This window comes from Vipera ursinii (genome assembly GCF_947247035.1).
Source record: "Vipera ursinii genome assembly, chromosome: 6".
NCBI lineage: Eukaryota > Metazoa > Chordata > Lepidosauria > Squamata > Viperidae > Vipera > Vipera ursinii.
In genome coordinates this window covers 43,717,463-43,733,669 of record NC_139515.1, presented here as the reverse complement: position 1 = coordinate 43,733,669, position 16,207 = coordinate 43,717,463, and the positions used below count along the sequence as shown (strand labels likewise).

The window sequence follows — 16,207 nt, the reverse complement described above, 5'->3', positions numbered from 1 at the left end:
AAAGGAGGAATTCAACAACGATTATAGAGATCTCTCCATGAGGGAAGAGAGCAACATTAACCCCTCCCTCCCTCCCCCCCTCGGACGCGCGACTTCCCCCGCTAGCAAAGAAAGCGCTCCCGCTCAAGTAAGCCCGCCGGCAGTTGGAAAGGGAAGAGTCAGAGGGGCGTCGAAGGCAAACGCGCGCGCAGGCTCTGATTGGTGACTTCTCGCGCAGGCGTCCGAAGGCCGGAGCCAAGTAGGCCGCGGGGTTTTTTGTCAAGGAAACGCCTCTGTTTACAGTTGTTGCGTCCTTCTCTGCTTCCACCGCAACCGCCTTCTTTTCTCTCGCCTTAGAAGACTTGCACGTTTTCGCTGTCCACGTCTAGTTCCAGCCAGGCGAAGAGTCATGCCTGTACGCTGGAAGGTGAGAGGGCGCTGCCGTCGTGTCCTCGGCGAGAGGCTCTCCCCTCTTTTCCTAAGAAGCTTTAAGCTCTAGGCCAGGGGTCGGCAACCTCGGCTCTTTTATGACTCGTGGACTTCAACTCCCAGAATTCCTGAGCCAGCTATGCTGGCTCAGGAATTCTGGGAGTTGAAGTCCACGAGTCATAAAAGAGCCGAGGTTGCCGACCCCTGCTCTAGGCAAACGCTCGGCTTCCGTTCTTTATCTCTCCTCTCCTCCCCCCGCGCATACTTGGTACTGGCCGTTGTATTATGGTCGTTTCAAGAGAAGCGCCCATTGTTGCCGCTTCGGGGGTTTGTTCTGTCTTCATCAGGAAATAATTCGGGTCGGCAGCTGCTGGTTGTCTCGCAAACCCATCGTCAAGCCTAGCCTAAGTGGGCCCCAGGATAGGAAGGCAGTGAGTTAGGTAGCATGTGGTTTCCAACGGGAATGAGCTGGCATGGGAAAGTAGGATCCGTGGTAAGTCTTAAGGCTGGGTCTCTCCTTATTCAGGATCCTTATTCCGGTGTTAAAAACTGTACGACGACGGGAAGTTCCATTGTCTGCTCTGCTTGGGCTCAAATGGAAAGAACAGTTCACTTATTAGGCTAATGTCTATAATACATTTAACATCATTGGAGCCTGCCAGAAGAAAAGGTGGGAGCGGTAGATAAAGACAAGGATAGTATCATAATTCAATGGTATCATTTAGAATAGAGGGTGACTTATCTTTGCATGTTGGGCATGATTTGGTCTATGCCAGTGTGTTACTGAAATGAATTTCAGAAAAGAATATAGCAGAAAAACTCTTGGATATTTGTGGGATGAAGTGAGTTGAGCCGTGGGAAGTGCTGTTTGGAATCTTTGCTTTGAGTTAGGAGAGGTGGTGAATTGAGTATGACATGATGTCCTAAGTTTGTGGAAATAAGGATGAGTGTAACCATTGTGAGTGATACACGATAAAAAATACATAATTCAGTTTTCAGCCAAAAGCTATATTTTTACAAAGCCACTTAAGTGTGAAATAAAAAAAGCTGAATGGTTTTTAAAGAAATATATATGAATATTAGCTAATTTTTAACACTATTTCACAAGCAATAAATTACATGGCACTTGCACATAGATTATATATTTTTTGCCTTTTAATTTATTTTTTCCTGCTGATAATTGATCCATTTTTATTTGCGCAACAGGTACAGCATGTGTAAGGTAGGCAGGTTTCAGATTTATTGTTACACAGTACAATTTTACCAATGAGAGTAGGTGTACAAAACCTTGAAGCATACAGGTAGTCCTCATTTAGCAATGGCAATTGGGTCCAGCAACTTGGTTATTAAGCAAAAAATCATATGACTTCTGACAGACTTATATCATTTCCCATTTGGTCAGTAAGGGAATCAATGTTTAATGATCATCTCAAGATCATAGTCATTAAGCAAAACATGATTGTGATTTGCTTCTCTGTTTTCTATTAACTGCTTCTTCCCTGCCTGTTGGGAAGCATGCAAAATGTAATCACATGACTACAGGACACTGATAGTCATAAATGCATGCTGATTACAAACTGCCCAAATGATGATCACATGAATGTGGGATATGACAGTTGTAAATGCAAGGACTGGTCGCAAAGCTGGGTGTTTTTAACACTCTGGTGACTTCAAACTGTTGCTAAACAAGGCAGTTGGTGAGAGTTATCTGTATTGAATCCAAATATTGTTTCTCACCCTCATTAGACGTTCATTCCAACTTTATAAGAAGTGATCTGACATCTAGACGTGTCCAAACTTAATTTCACTGTTGGAATAGTCTATATTTCAATACTGGAATACGTTTGATATGTTTGGAATGGCTTTGGAATGAAATATTTAAAAGTTGAGACTTTGTAATCTTGAAATGCTACCTACATATTTAGAAACAGCCCGTAGTCCACGGGTGTCAAACTCGCCATGTCACATGATGTGTCGCAATGTATCACGACTTTTTGCATTGCTGGAATGGGGGTGGGCATGATGCAACTGGCCCATGGGCTGGCAGTTTGACACCCCTGCCGTAGTGCTTCAAAAACAGCTTCTTTCAAAAATACCATCCAGAAATTTGTATCTTGGAAATTTGGATTTTAATTTTCTTTATTAGTTATCCTAATTATTCTAACCCAGCCCTAAACCTATAAAGTATATATTTGTTTCAATCTTTTATTCAGTGGAGATGAGTGAGTGGTCAGGAATAAAGAATTAATCCACATTGTTCTTTTGTAAACCTAGCATTAGAACCAATTAAGTTTATATCTTGTAGTGTATAGAATACAATCTCTCCTCCCTCCTCTGGTTAATAGAGTTTTGCTCACTATTAACTTTTATTCTGCTATAAGTAATAAAATATTACTTAAAGAATATTAATATGGAATATTAAACCACCTACAGAAAAGATCTCAAGAAGTACAGTATTGTTAAAAATTATGGACTGTTAAAGAGCATAATGTATCTGAATTTGTGAAGAAGAAAGAATAGTGAAACTGCCTTATATAACCTGAGCGTTATCATTGGTTTCTGGAATAGGAAAGTCGAGAGCAATTAATTGTTAAGTAAAAGAGGAAAAGTAAGAAAATAATAAGGAAAACCGAAGAGTCTTGTTCACTGCCCAAATAGCTTTCATAAAACAGTATCGTATTAAACTTATTTTTAATGGTTTTTGTTTATTAATATGTAGCATCCTGCAGATGAAATTACCTATTACATGCAACAACACTTCATGACATGAAAATATTTTTTGTTTAGTAATTGAACAGAATTTCAAACTGCTTTTAAAATTAAGTCTAATCCTTGGAAATTTAACCAGAAGCTTCAGTCTATTTACACAATGAAGTTAACGTCTCTTCATAAATTGGACAAAATATATACCATATTTACAGTTGTTAGCCTTTACTGTGATGTTTAAGTTATAAGTGCAGCATCATGTTATTAAGAGTATTATTCCCATCTGTAAGCAAATTGCTACATTTGCAAAGACGGCTTTTGACAATGTGCCATGTAGAACAATATATGTGATGATGCTGATTGACTTTTTGTTCTAATATGTATTATAGCCCTTAATTATTAAATAATGTCTCTAAAGTTTATAATTCCCTTTAATTGTAAATTAACAGAACAGTTATCACAAAAGGACTTACTCATCCAGATTTTTAAAAGAAAACTAGTTGCTTTTAAATCTCAACATATGACTGTTTATCAACCTTTTGAAATAACAACAGCCTGGGACAAAGTGACCTATGACCTGTACTTGCATTTATGACTATCTCACCAATCCTGTGTCATGTGATTGCAGCTTGACCACCTGGCAGCAGGATTTTATTTATGACCATTTGTGGCATCCTGCAATCATGATCACAATTTGCAACCTTTTTTGCCATTTTTTTTTCAAAAAATGGCCACTGGGGAAGCTGTATTTGATTAATGATGACATGATTCACTTAAACGTTCTTGATGATTTGCTTAATGACTGCATAATGTCATAAAAGCGGGTCAACTCAATTTATGACTGTAGTGACAATGACAGAAATTCTGATCCCAATTGTGCTTGTAAATCAAGGAGCACCTATACAATCTCAAACATGTGAAGTTAGATTCTGATGGGTTAAGTAATATGAAATAAAAATTTAATAAGTTTTGTTTCCTTTCTACAAGACATTTCCTATTAGTACTAAAGTAAATTTTACTTTATGAAGGAACTGCATGTACTAAGCTGCTTGAGGAAATAAGATAAGCATATTCAAAGTATGAATGTAACCACGCTTATGCAAATGTATGAAGTAGATTCAGATAGAATCAAATCATATAAATAGGAAAACCTGTTGGCTAAATCTTTTGTCTTTATTTTTTAGTGTTATGAGAAATTATACCTTGGTATATATTGGTATCAAGTAAAAATGCTTACGTGAATTCTTCCAGGTTGTGACTTTACTGAGTTTGGAAGAAATAAGGCATAAAATTACTATTTCACATTTTATATTATTGTAGGGATTAAGTGAGTACAAAAGAAACTTCAAATGGAAGCAGTCAGAACAGCCTAGAGTCTGCAACTCTACACATGAACAAAAATGCCGATGGGCTGGCCTTCGATCAGATGAGTTTGGTAAGACAAATTAGATGTTTTTATTTCTTCTGTAAGAAATACTTACAATAGCTACTGCTTTCCACATACTAATTATCTAGATTTCGTTAAATAAATTTTATCATGCAGTGGGGTAAACACAGTTTCATGTTTGTGTTTGTGTTCGTAATACTGCATTAGATACCATTAAAACACAAAAATATTAGATACTAAATTAACTTGCTTCCTGTTAAGACGAAAAGAGAATGTACTTAGATATTTGGTCTGAAAAATTAAATATTCTTCATTGTTTGACGTGTATTTGGTAATAGAAAATAGTAAGACTGAAGGTTAATATACTAATAGGTGTTATCCAAACTAAAAGGAGCATTTCTTTGATGAAATGTTTATTTGTGTTTGTATCTTTCTCTTTTTCTGCATGCATGCAAAAGAAATAGATTGGTGTTCAAATTCTTTTTCAGAATTTTCAGAGTATTTGATATTGCATGTATTACAGGGATCACAAGAGAACCAAATTTTATTTCTAAGAGAAGAGTGCCTCATTATGACACACAAATTTCAAAATCTTTTCAATGGAATGGAGGTAATGGCTTGGAGAAAGCTGCGTTATCAGAATTCGAAGTCAGTGAGCCAGCTGAATTGCACAAAACTGACAGCAAGGATGTTGAACTGAATAAGGATCTAACTGACACACCTGATGCACCCAGGCTTCCTGAAAAACTGCATCTCAGCTCTGCAGGATCTGGATCTGAATCAACTGAAGCACTTGGAAGAAGCAAGAAGTCAGTGCCCCAAACTCCAGTGCATGAAAATAAAGTATTAGCATCTACCAAAAAAGAATTAGGAAAAACAGATCATGGGGTAGGAAGTACAAAAAAAAGTTTGATTTGATGTTGCAAGTTAAAGCTCAGAAATAATTCATTGTAACTATTATTTATTTATTTATTTATTAATGGGATTTATATCTCGCCCTATCTCCCGAAGGACTCAGGGCGGCTAACAACAAAACATATAATAAGTACAGAAATTAAGATAAAAATAAAATTAAAATCATCTGTGCAATAAATTTAAAAAACTAAAAATAAATTAAAAATTGTAAATATAATTAATTAAAATGCCTGTCAGTCCAGGTCAGCCTGGTGGAATAGGAGTGTTTTGAGGCCGCGGCGAAAGGATTGGAGATTTTGGGCCATCCGAAGCTCAGGGGGGAGCTGATTCCATAGGACTGGCGCTCCCACAGAGAAGGCCCTCCCCCTGGGGGTCGCCAGCCGACATTGCCTAGCTGACGGTACCCTGAGGAGGCCTTCTCTGTGTGAGCGTACTGGGCGATGGGAATTTGTTCCCAGCAGTAGATGGTCCTGCAAGTATCCCGGGCCTAAGCCATGGGATACTTAATGTGGACAAAACAACTTTCCCTGCCTGGGTGCATTCCAGATTCGTGAACTTTAATTTGCAGAATTTTCCAGAGAGCCAGAATGGCAATTGCTAAAAGTTTTAGAAATCAAGAGTCTCCACATCTGGAAGTTGCCTAGTTTAGGAAATGTAATCATTACACTAGGAGAGGTGCAAGAATCTTTGGATTCTAAGAAAGGATAAAGCAAGAAATCCCCTGAGGGCTTTGAAAAAAAAAAGAAATATCTTTTACAGGAAGAGGGCTAAAATATCAGGTGATTATAAAACCCCCCACAAGATTCAAGGTATCAATAACACAAGATTCAAGGAAGAAAATTGTCCTACAACTGTTCATTAAGAATTTAATCACATAAATTTAATAGATTTCCCCAAACTGCCATATAAGCAATATAAATTAGTCAAAAGGAAAAATAATAATAGAAAAGAAGCAGTCAAGAAAGCTAATGTTGACACATTGGTTTAAAATTTACTGGCATATTGTTTCATTATTCAAATAAATAAATTGCCACTGACTATATGACAGCCTAAATATTTTCAGTGCTTCGTCATGTTAAATCAATGGCAGTTCTAACCACTAATGGTAACAGGTTTAGATTTAAAATGTATGTTTCCATGCTTGTGTACAGAATGTTATACTTTGCTTTTATCAGCATTGTCCATTTTAGTGTTGATAATAATAACTTTTGATATTTGACCACAAAAAGAAATGACATTCTGAATTTATTATTAATATCAACTGTCAGCTGAACAGAGTTCTACAGAGGAGAGCAGGCATAAATATTTCACGGTCAAGAAGCTTCCCTAGAAGTTCTGAGTATCAAAGAGAGTTTGTTTGGAAAACCCCACAGAAGCTTTCTCCAGTCCTTGCAGCAGATCAGGTAACTTTTAAGTATTTTAAGAAGTATTTCCATTTTTGAAAGGCATCGCACAACTTTATATTTTTTAATTTAAAAATAAGCTAAATTATGCTCAGTGAGGCTTTTTCCAGAGTTCCTTTGTATTTAGACTAAAGTCTTAATAAAATGTTGTGTTACTTATTTGTTGCAGTTTTAGTATGCAGGACAATGTCTTCACTGGGGCTTTTTCCAGTTATTGTTTGTTGTACTGCATTTTTTGATTTGTTACATTGTATGCTAAATACTCTATTTTGTTCCAAATACTTTATATTTGGTATTATTCGCTGACCTCTCAGCTATATACAGTTGTATTTTGAGTACTATTGCCTGTAAATAAATGGCTGGATCATTCTGTATCAACTGATTAAGACTTTTCTGCTGTGCAGCAATATAGCAGAGATTAAACATCACTAAGTCTCTGTAATTTCAATGGCAAAGTTACTTAGCTTTATTAAAAAAGTAAATTGATGTATTTTATAATCCAAAGTTTATTCACAGATCAAGTCAATCCATTCCTCCATTTAAGTCTCCCGTTATTATCCATGAAACTGAATATGAAAGGAATTTCAAACCTTCACCCCCTATAAAACAACTGAAACAATGCTTTCTGGAAGAGAGTGAAGGTCCTAGATCTGAATCAGTAGAAGTCTCCTGTGGAGAAAAGGTATTGTACTTCATTTATTACATTTTAAAGCATTATGTCCCTTTTCAATTAGCAATTTCTATACTTAGAATTTCTAATTTGGCTGATTCATTTCATGTTCTCATCCTGGTGATTGCGATACATAAAGAAATGATACATATTTTAAAAATATTTTTTAAAATATCACAGATTTTTTTGGAGGTTTTTGATATTTCTTGGTCATATATTCATTAAAAATGTTAAATATTAACTGAAAACATCATTTTAAAATATATTTAAGGCTCAATCTTCATGCCATCAAGCCAAAATTAAAAACATAGTACGAAAGAGACTTATAGATAGTGGTAGGTGATTTGGCATGAATATATGAATAGAAATACTCATGTTTGCTGGATCTAGAATATTGAGAATAATATCTTAAGTAACCTAAGAGGCAATGAAGTAATAAAAATGTAGTTGATCATACTCTTGTACTAAGTCAGATTACCGGTAGTCCTTGACTTATGCCCACAATTGAGCCCTAAATTTCTGTTGCTAACCAAGACAGTCATTAAGTGAGTTTTGCCTGATTTTATGAACTTTCTTGCCGTTGTTAAGTGAATCACTGCAATTGTTAAATTAGTAACATGGTTGTTAAGTGAATCTGGCTTCCCCATTGACTTTGCTTGTCAAAAGGTTTCAAAAGGTAATCACATGGCTATAGGATACTGCAGCCATCATAAATATAAGTCAATTGCCAAGCATCTGAATTTTGATCATGTGACCATGGGATGCTGCAATGGTCGTAAATGTGAAAAGGAGTAGCTTTTTTCAGTGCCATTGTAACCTTGAACGGTCACTAAACAAATTTGTAAGTTGAGAACTACCTGTAATATGAAAAACATTATGTACTTAATATTTGTATTTATCTCTATTTATTTCTACTCTTATTTTCTGATCATATTTAAGTCAAATACAAATACATATTTTTCCCAGCAACATAGTGTATTCAAATTATTTCTGACAATTATTGAGTTTTTGAAGTTCACAAATATCATACCAAGAACTGTAATCAGTAAGTGTTCTGTTGGAAACATTCTACAATAATATTTATATCACATAACATTAAGATTAATAATTACATTTGAAAGTTAGATGTTTAATAAAATATAGTTAAATGGCTGGGTAGGGGCAGGGGCCTCCAATATAAATTTAATAAGAGGCCCCTGGTTAATTTTTTAGTAAAATTTTTTAAGGGATTAGGGAGGGGGGTGGGAGTGGGTTGTGGTTGTTCGGCTATGGGGGGTGGTCTATCAACCGCTGCTCAGGCCAGGCCTGGATCTGATCGCGTGGGGGGAGAGCGGGGTGTGGTTGCCTCCAGGGCTCAGGAGCGGGTCGTGGGACTACCAATTCCCACGACGTTGGGGAATGGCAGCAGGCGCATGAACAGAGGGCCGTATCGTTACCGGGAGGGTCGTCTCCGCTATTTACAAGCGGTGAGACGCTCCGACCCTCTGTTTCTTCCCCAGGGTCCCGGGGGCGAGGATGTGCAGCCTCCTGAGCACCGGCTGGTGTACCTGAATGCCAGATCTGTGGTTAATAAAGCTCCCCTCGTTCGGGATTTAGTTGAGGATGAGCATGCGGACCTGGCTTGCATCACGGACACTTGGTTGGGCCCAGAGGGTGGTGTTCCTTTGGTCGATCTTTGCCCACCAGGTTTCCGGGTGCTACACCGGCCTCGGGCTCATGGTAGGGGCGGGGGAGTGGCGGTAGTTATTAGGGAGACCTTATGTCCGCGGGAGACCACTTCCCCAGATAGTCGGGTGTGAGTCGCTCTTTTTGAGATTTGGTCTAGGGGCGCAGTTGGGCTTGCTGCTGGTGTACTTTTCGCCTAGTTGCGCAGCGGCAGCTCTGCCTGAGCTACTCAGTGTCCTCTCTGGGTTGGTGGTTGAGTTTCCCAAGCTCATAGTCTTGGGAGACTTCAATCTACCATCCCTTGGAGGCTCATCTGAGTTAGCTCGGGAGTTCATGGCTTCCATGACGGCCATGGACCTGATGCAGGTAATTTCTGAATCAACTCATGAAGGAGGCCACACCCTTGACTTGTTTTTTTTATCTGGACGGTGGTTTGATGATCTTGGTGGGGGCTCTCCAATTATCATGCCCCTGTCATGGACCGATCACCACCTCCTGCGGCTGGTCTTCCGCTTTGCCACCCCCCGCTGTGGGGGTACGGAGCCAATTAGATGGTACCGCCCCAGGCGCTTAATGGATCCTGATAGGTTCCAGGCAGCGCTGGGGTCCCCACCTGCCTCCGTTGCTCACAACTCGGCGGATGCCCTAGTGGAAGCCTGGGAAAGGGCGGCCACTAAGGCACTTGACCAAGTTGTACCCTTGCGGCTCCTTACCCGGTGCAGATCCCATCGAGCTCCATGGTTTACTGCAGAGCTCCGGGAGATGAAGCGTCGGAGACGGGGCCTAGAGAGCTGTTGGAGGTCCAGCCGATCCGAATCCGACCGGTTGCGACTAAGAACCGGGTGGCGAGGTGCAATTACTTCTCTGCCCTCATCGTGTCCGCAGATAATCGCCCGGCCGCCCTGTTCAGGGTGACCCGCTCCCTCCTTAATCAGGAGGTGAGGGAGGGACCCTTGCAGGGTCGTGCCGAGGAGTTTGGTCAACATCTGTTGGATAAAATCGCTTGGATTCGGACCGGTCTGGACTCCAACTGGGCAGAGTCCGACGACCAGGACACGGGCGGTCTTGATGTTATCTGGGAGGAGTTTGATTCTGTGTCCCCTGAGGAAGTGGACAGGATTATGGGGAGGTTGAGCTCCACCACATGTTTATTGGACCCGTGCCCTTCTTGGCTGGTCTATGCAGCTCGGGAGGGGACACGAGGCTGGTTCCAGGCGGTTATATCGGCTTCTCTGAGTGAGGGTAATTTCCCCACCGTCTTGAAGGAGGCAGTGGTGAGACCTCTCCTCAAGAAGCCCGCCCTGGACCCAGCTGTATTGAATAACTTTCGTCCGGTCTCCAACCTTCGCTTTCTTGCGAAGGTTGTTGAGAATGTGGTGGCGCATCAGCTCCCCCTGGTCCTGGATGAAGCAGATTATCTAGACCCGTCCCAATCGGTTTTCAGGCCCGGGTACAGCACGGAGATGGCATTGGTCGCTCTGGTGAATGATCTCTGGAGGGCCCGGGACAGGGGATATTCCTCTGTCCTAGTCCTATTAGACCTCTCGGCGGCTTTTGATACCATCGACCATGGTATCCTGCTGCGGCGTCTCAGGGGATTGGGAGTGGGAGGCACAGTTCTTCAGTGGTTCTCCTCCTATCTCCTGGGACGCTCGCAGTCGGTGTTGGCAGGGGGGCAGAGGTCGTCCCCAAGGACTCTCGCTTGTGGAGTTCCTCAGGGGTCGGTCCTCTCGCCTCTTCTGTTTAACTTCTATATGACACCGCTGGGTGAGATCATTCGTGGTTTTGGAGTTGGGTAACATCAGTACGCCGATGATACCCAACTTTTTATTTCGACCTCAAACCACCCCAGTGATGCCCTCGACGTGATGTCCCGTTGCCTGGAGGCGGTTCGGGTCTGGATGGGGAGGAACAGACTTCAGCTCAACCCTGACAAGACTGAGTGGCTGTGCATTCCGGCATCCCGGGACATTCAAAATATTCCATCTCTTTCTATGGGGGGTGAGCTTTTACCCCCCGTAGATAGGGCTCGCAACTTGGGAGTCCTCCTAGATTCATGGCTTACTCTGGAAGACCATATAGTGGCCGTGACTAGGGGGGCTTTCGCCCAGGTTCGCCTGGTGCGCCAGTTGCGGCCCTATCTAGACCGGGATGCCCTGTGTACGGTCACTCATGCGCTCGTGACCTCTCGTCTGGACTACTGCAATGCTCTTTACATGGGGCTTCCCTTGAAGACCACTCGGAGGCTCCAACTGGTACAGAATGCGGCCGCGAGAGTTGTCTTGGGAGTTTCCTGGTACTCCCATGTTACACCTTTGCTCCGTGAGCTGCATTGGTTACCAGTTGTCTTCCGGGTGAGGTTCAAGGTTCTAGTTATGGTCTTTAAGTCCCTACATGGCATGGGTCCGGAGTACCTTGGGGACCACCTGCTGCCGACGTCAACCTCCCTCCGCCCTGTGCGTTCCCACAGAGAGGGCCTCCTCAGGGTGCCTCCGGTCAGAGAATGTCGGCTGGCGGCCCCCAGGGGGAGGGCCTTCTCTGTGGGTGCTCCGGCTTTATGGAACCAGCTGCCGGTCGAGCTCCGGACGGCACCGGACCTTCGCTCCTTCTGACGCGGTCTGAAGACCCACTTATTTGAACAAGCTGGCCTGGCCTGATGGGGGGATTTTAGGGTTCTTAATGGGTTTTTATACTGTATTGTTTTACTGGGCGATTATTTAATTCTCTTTTTAATTTTTGTATTTGCTATTTATATGTGCCCTGTTCACCGCCCTGAGTCCCGCGGGAGAAGGGTGGTATATAAATTTAATAAATAAATAAATAAATAAATATTTTAATGAATTATAATTTATACAATCAACAATAAAGTATTTTTGTTATTTTTCGTTAGAATGAAAAAAATAAAACCACTACAAAGACAACAGAAGATTCATCAAATCAAAATGAATTCGAAACAAAGCAGAAAGAACAAAAACTAAAACAGAAGTTGCTGTGTTCACACAGATGTTTTAAGTAAGTATAAAGTATATCAGAATATAAAATGCCTTGAATTCTATTTTCACTACACATATAAAATACTAGACCAGATTTGAATAACAGTATATGAATTCCTCCATTATATCTATATTTGTTTAAATAGAGTCAACTTTGAAAATGAGTAGAGAAAGTGTTTTGTTTTTTCCTGATTATTTGGTCAGTTGAAATGCTTCCCTCCTTCCTTGTGTTTAAGAAATAGGGATTGCTTAATGTCCCCATATGAACTCACAGAGGATTTGGAGATTTCCTGATTCATCTCTTAGTTCAGGGCTTTTCAACCTTTTCACCCATTGTAACACTTTTAGGATATGGCAACATCCGAGTACCACCAGTTGCCTAGCAAGGTGTCAAAAACTTGACCAAAAAAAAAAAAGGAAAAAAGTGATGAAGTACAGGTAGCTCTCGACTTACAATGGTTCGCTTAGTGACTGTTCGAAGTTACAATGGCACTGAAAAAAGTGCCCCCCAATCCAGAGCTGAGCAAGACACCTGCCTGCCCGCCTGGCGGCGCTTTTCCTCCTGTCCGAGATTTTCATTGTGAGCATTTCTGTTGAGGATTGGCAGCGGGGGTGTGGTGGGGGGGTGTTGGTTTCTATTTCCCCCCGTCTGCTGGGTGGTTGCAGCAGGTTTTGGTCACTTCACATGACCCTGTGATACTGTGACCATCATAAATACAAATCTGTTGCCAAGCATCTGAATGTAAATCACAAGACCCTGGGGATGGTGCAACATTCCAGCTGATCGGTACTTCTTTTGGGCTCAGCAGAAGCGCCGAGATCAGCACCGAGCTCCAGCTGGAACCTGGTGCTGATCCTGGTGCTTCCGCTGAGCCCTGACAGCCCTGCAGCTCCAGCCATCTCTCACTCAGGCTTCTGCGGTGCTGCCACAGGTTCAGCTCATTCCCCTTCCCCACTACCACTTTTCTAGGATGGTCGCATACCACCTGCCAGGTGCCAATGTACCACAGGTGGTACCCGTACCACTGGATGAAAAGCCCTGTCTTTATCTCTCTTAGCAAAGTTTATTCTGTTCATTGATTTCTAAAATAGAAACCCTGTTGATGTAGTGGTTCTGGTGCTGGCCTAAAAATCTGATATTCTTAAGACCTGTATACTGTATCTGTCTTGAAAAATTAATTTCTGTCAAAGACACACTCTTCCTATACAAATGTTGTTTGTTTGAATTTCTATTTTATTCTATGTATTACTTTGCTATTTAGCATTCTTATTTTCCTACACAGTTACAAAATAATATTTATACCTTCTTACTTGGAACTGTGTTTTTCTAGGAAAATGAACACAGAATATGGATCGAAATTCTTATCTCCTAGTCAATACATCTATAAACAAGGAGCCTGGGTCCATGTCAGAAAAAATATACCTTATCAAGTGAGTATATGATTTATTTCCAAGGAATTCATTTGAAAGTTTTGATATTGCTTTATCTTTTGAAAGTTGTCCTTTTAATATATGCTGTTGTATATTTTATAAATAGTATTGCACAGCAGAAAAATGAAAAACAACATTTTTACTGAACATGGTAGAACTTAAATACAACATTTAACCAGCTGTTTTGAATCTCTGCTCTTGTTTCTCAGAAATGGCTTTCTCTATGCACCCACTCTTTCAAATAATTACATCTCCTCATTTGAGGGTTAGGGTAGTCCTTCAAGACAAATTCTCCTCTTCATTGATTAAGGCAGTCGAGTCCAACCTTGCCAAACTAGGCTTCTCTTTAGCCTCAATACTCAAATTGGACTACAACCAAGCAAAACAAACCTTGCAACAAAGGGTAGAGGACATCGAGAGGCAAGCGGACATAGGTATAGCTCCGCTGTTTCTGGCTCCACACTCCTATTAGATATGCTGTTATACCTGCCAGTTGTCTTAGCCAGTTGGAGTCAGTAAACCACTGGAAAGCATTTTCGCTCGCACGGTGCCATGCATTTCCATCGGCTGTCTTGGATGGCAAGTATAAAAAGACACCACTGACTGAAAGACTCTGTTCCTGTGGCTCAGGAGAGGTGGAGACCATTGGACACATACTCTTTGATGTTCTTTCTATAGAGATATTTGAAAAAACCATATCCTCCCCATAATCGATAGGTATCTTGGTCATTCAGAAAGTTTTTATCTCCACTGGTTGCATAAGGACGAGCAGGCAGTGATCACGGCGCAGCACTGGGGATTTGCCAGAAACAAAATTAAATATTTTTAGATCTTTTAAATAATCTTTTATAATTAATTTTATTACGTATTTTTATTCATTATTTATTTATTTTATTTATTTTATTAGACTTATATACCGCCCTTCTCCCGTAGGACTCAGGGCGGTTCACAAGATTTTTTAAAAACAATACAGCAAATTACAAAAATTAAAAACAATTAAAATGATTACATTAACCTTGAAATAAAAACCACAATTAAAATACAATTAAAACCCCAGTTAATACTCTCAGTCCAGGCCAGAAAGCTCGAAGAGCCAGGTCTTCAGGTCCCGGCGGATAATATTGCTATGCCTTCTTGTGTTCGGTTCTGTTTAGTTTTGTTTTATTTGAACTTTTAATTTTGTATTGGCCCATGGCTGTAATAATAAATATTTGATTTGATTTGAGGTCTAATGTTACAAGGCAGCTCTTTTCACTCAGTTTTGTTGGTTTTATTTTACTTTTTATGTATCTGCACAGAGAACAGGATTGGACTCAGTGACTGAAGAGGCAGTGTTGTTTTCAAATATTTCTCCATTAAAAGTTACAGAGGGTTTCCTGAATTAGTTGGAACTGAATTTCTGTAATCAAGAAGACTAAAATAGAGATTAGTTTCATGTGTTACATCTCTTTAATCTATTTATGTGCACAAACTGTGGCATTCTGCTTTTGTTATTGGATAGAGGAAATAATTAGCTTTTAGAGCAATCTGAACAAAACTACTGTCTTTTGCGAGTTCTCTGAAATTTTTCTCAGCAACTGGTTTGTTCCTGGGGTTTGTATTTATTGAAAAGATGATGATTCTGAGTTTAGGATCATCCATCTAAAAAGAAGAAGACGAGATAATAAATACTTAAACATAGAGAAAGATCTTATATAATGCTGATCTTTTCTAACCTGTCATCCTACAGTTAATAATTTCAGATGAACCGTTTCTGAAGATCTTACGTCAAAGCTATGCTCCAAAAAGGGCAGTATCAGAATTCAAGCTTTCTAGCAGGTTCTATAGCAATGTGCATTTTTTGCTCATTCCCAGGGTTCAAGACTTTCTAACCTTTTCAATAAATGAAAGATAATTCCCTCTCTCAACATAAATAATAATTTTATTTAATTAATATAATGACATTTAACGTAAAATCCATAAAATGATACAGGAAATTGATATTTCCTATATTGGAAATTAAATACTTTAATGCTATACAACTACGGTAATCTTAATACTGCTGCTATCCTGTTTTTGAAGCTCTTGGGATATCTGTTGGTTTCTGTTTCTGTTACAGTACTGTACTCTTTGGAATTTTTTAAAAATCAGAAATGCTGTCATCACATTTTGAGGAGTAAAGGGAACCACCATCAGCAGCTTCTGAAATAGCTGTCTGAGTCTCGCAAAGGATGGGGCTTATTTAATCATTCAAAAAGAAGTGCTTTATTTGTACTCCTGTGTATTGTGAAAAAGAATATAATTTGATGAAATAGTTATGCTAGGTTACAAAATAATAAAAAGGTCTGGTCTGTTGTGAAACAACCACTACTGAAGTTAATTCAAACTCCCTCACAAATCGCAAAGAACTGCAGAATAAAATCCAAAACACTTCAGTTTCTCCTACCTTGGCTGAAGTCAGTATTCCCCAGGAAAGCAGTAGTAAAAATGAGATTTATGGAACAGTAACAGAGGAGTAACTGTTTATTTAATTTGGTGAATACTGATGCTATAAAAATAACAATACAGATGTAAAAAATGGAGATCAGTTGTTGCCATTCTATCAGTACAGAAAATGTACTATGCATCATTTTACAGTTGTCAAATATTT

The 16,207-nt window shown here is 40.1% G+C and overlaps 1 protein-coding gene across 1 annotated transcript in view; it reads left to right on the top strand.

Moving 5' to 3' along the window:
* The first annotated feature begins 312 nt into the window (after nt 1-312).
* Nucleotides 313-16,207, top strand: part of MDM1 (Mdm1 nuclear protein) — a 29,825-nt gene continuing 13,930 nt past the window's right edge. The window contains exons 1-7 of the mRNA XM_083365582.1: nt 313-406; nt 4,435-4,549; nt 5,025-5,389; nt 6,685-6,819; nt 7,325-7,501; nt 12,045-12,166; nt 13,479-13,578. Of these exons, the coding sequence (XP_083221708.1) occupies nt 389-406; nt 4,435-4,549; nt 5,025-5,389; nt 6,685-6,819; nt 7,325-7,501; nt 12,045-12,166; nt 13,479-13,578 (1,032 nt within the window). The 5' untranslated portion in view covers nt 313-388. The remainder of the gene's footprint in view (nt 407-4,434; nt 4,550-5,024; nt 5,390-6,684; nt 6,820-7,324; nt 7,502-12,044; nt 12,167-13,478; nt 13,579-16,207) is intronic.